This window comes from Poecilia latipinna, unplaced genomic scaffold (assembly GCF_001443285.1).
Source record: "Poecilia latipinna isolate Pla-1442-1.1 unplaced genomic scaffold, P_latipinna-1.0 Scaffold930, whole genome shotgun sequence".
NCBI classification, from domain to species: domain Eukaryota; kingdom Metazoa; phylum Chordata; class Actinopteri; order Cyprinodontiformes; family Poeciliidae; genus Poecilia; species Poecilia latipinna.
In genome coordinates, this window is record NW_015113546.1 from 42,124 (window position 1) to 45,060 (window position 2,937).

Consider the following 2,937-nt stretch of genomic DNA (forward strand, 5'->3'; position numbering starts at 1 on the left):
ATAGCTTCTGACAAAGTCTTTGCTTCCATTGTTCTGGAACAGGTGACTCTCCAAAATTTATCAGACCCGTATCAAATCCTGAATTTACAGTGTTTTGTTTGGAAACTGTTGTGACAACATCAGTAACGCACAGACATCCCACAACAGTGCCAGCTGTAACTGTTATGTCTCGCAAGGATTCATTCTGGAACAATAAGGTCAGCTGGTTCACATCCACAGCATTACTTGGAATCACCATGGCTTGTAGCAGTACACCAGCAGGAAGTGGATTTACGTTTGAAGACTCAACTACCAAGATGTCTTCAGAGAGAGGCCTCTCCACATCCACGCTGCAAGATGCTTTACATATACTTCCAGCAGGAAATGTCAGATCGCCAGGACCCTCCCATTGTACACATCCGATCTCTTCGTTTTCTTCTTTTAAATCCAAGTTTCTTTCTGCATCTCCAGGCAAAAACCCGCAAATTCCTAATGTTTGAACCTGCGCCTCAGATGTTTCCTCACACAGCTGAGCCAAGCGTTTTGGAAGATTGGCTTTTGCATTGGTGCCAATGATGACAGGGGTTTGGTCTGGACCAGGTGGATCTGGACAAATCAGAGCTAGGACTGACAAAGTAGCTGGAGCTCCAGTCACTTTCTTAGGAAACTCCATATCTACTATCACATAGCCAAGATATGGGTAGCTTGACTCACTCAGACCCCATATGTCCAGTTTACTGACAGGGTGAATGGGTGTGTCAGACAGATACCTCCTGTACCAGGATTCAAAGATGATGCTAACCCGGGATCCACTGTCTAATAGGGCATTACATAACTGTCCATTGATTTTTAAAGGTTCCAAGGACGGTGGTCCTATTAGTCCTTCTGGGAGCCCGACCGGTTGTAGGTTAGCCACTGCACTCTTTCTCACTGTAGCACTTTGCTCAACACTTTCATCAGTATGAGGCTGAGTATTTGAACTTTTAGCTTTTTTGAGTGCTTGGATTAGCCTCAGAATGACTTTATTTTGATTTTCAGGACTTCTGCATTTGCTTGCTATGTGTCCACTTTCACCACAGCGATAGCAAAAACGTTCATCCATGTCAGGATGTCTATTTGGAGTGTGCACTGCCATGACAGCTGGTGTTGTTTCAGCCTGATGTGACACTCTCGACTTGACTTTTTGCTGCAGCTGTTTAACTTGCTTCTTTAAAGCGACAACATCAGCATCCAGACTTGGTTCTTTAAGTCTCTCTCTGTCAGTTGAACATTTGTCTTGCTTGTCTGCCGTATCTTGAAGGGATTTTGAAGACAACGCAGCGAACATTGACTTCACCTCTTTTATCTCGGCTCTTAGACTCTGAATTTCACTCTGATTGTGGTCCAACTGAGGTTTTGGGTGGACTGCACGTACTGATGGGGACAATTTAGCTCTAGATGCTTCATACTCCTCTTCAGCACGAATTTCACGCAATAGTTCAAGAAAGGTCGGAGGGTTCCCTTTTCTCTCCCTCAACCTGAGCTGAATTAGCATTAAGTCTGAACCCACTGCGCCCTTAAGCAACTGTTCAATCCGAGCTTTGTTCATGCTTGAGGCAGGAAGGCCATCTTTTTGAACTACTTTCGACAAACTGCGCTCTAGTCTTCGTAGGAAATCTGACAGCTTTTCCCCAGACTGTTGCTGCATCAGTCTGAAAGCAAAGTATAAATCATCTCCTGACTCTGCCATCCCAAATGCACTGTCAAGAGCTTCTAGACACTCTTCCGGACTGACATCCGGATCCGAAAGGCGAACTGCCTTGATGACTTCTAATGCAGGACCTTTTAGGCTCTCCATTATTCTCCTTCGTTTTTCTTTGGGCGAACATTCACTCACTTCCACCATCATGTAAGCCTGCTCCAACCAATGATCAAATGGTTCCTCACCTGCAGGAGTAGGTAGTATGCCAGAGAAAGTGCGCAGGCGGCGAAAACCTCCAGCTTCTGTTGCAGGTTTAGCTGCTTTGTCCAGTAGATCACTCACAGCACGAATGAGGGACTCTGTGGGTGAGGGTACAGGTTCTGACCCAGTTAGAAGAGCATGCACATCCTCTGCAGTCTTCCCTTCTGCTTGTAACAGAGTATTTAGTTTGACACTAAAATCTTCATCTGCACTTGAAGATTCTGCCACAATGAATATAGGCCATACTGTAGATTCATCTAAAGTCAACACCTCATTTGGTATGTCTGCATTTGTAAGTTTTTCCCTGCACTCACAAAGCACTAATATTTGATCTGTTGATTCGTCAAACATTCTTCCCCTCACTCGCACACGCCCAAGACACTTTATAGTTTGCAATGTCTCTTCTATTTGTGCAACTTCTGTATTTTGAGGAACTTTTGTCAACAAGGCATGGCTCTCATTTATGCCCTCCCCTAGACACCAGTTCTTAAGTTTAGTCACCATAACCTCAGTTTGCTCCATTTTCTCTTAAATTTTTTTTTCTCTTAAAAATAACGATCAGGAAAGTACTTTGAACTAATATATCAATAAACTCAAACAACGAATCCCAGCGGTGCCTCCATTTTATGTAGCCCAATTACACCGTTTTAACATGGGTAAGGGCCCCTGAGTTCATTAAACTCATCAAGTTATAAATAATAATTTTAGTACACTCTCGTGTTTTAAACTTATGTTGAGTTTAGAGTAATAATATACCCGTATTTCTTTCCCTTCTCACCAAATAGTAGACTTAAACAGAAATAACACACTCTAAGTATAGTTCTTAATAAATCAAACGTACACCTGTATGAGAATTAAACATGTATTAAACACATTAACAAATGCACAAACTGTGAAATACTTCACTCTTTTAAGTTCACACAATATATTAATTAATGTGGGCCCACAGTTCTAAGTTCACCTAAGCCGGCAATACTTAACTAAAATAGTGTCCCAACAAAACAAAAAGAAACCCC

General features: G+C 42.5%; 1 protein-coding gene across 1 annotated transcript; it reads right to left on the minus strand.

The window, feature by feature from the left end:
* Nucleotides 1-394: 394 nt before the first annotated feature.
* Nucleotides 395-2,928, minus strand: LOC106957726 (paraneoplastic antigen Ma3 homolog; the record flags this gene model as incomplete). Its single annotated transcript, XM_015049175.1, has 1 exon — nt 395-2,928. A coding segment is annotated over exon 1 (2,049 nt), but the record flags the coding sequence as incomplete, so codon positions are not given.
* Nucleotides 2,929-2,937: the final 9 nt, after the last annotated feature.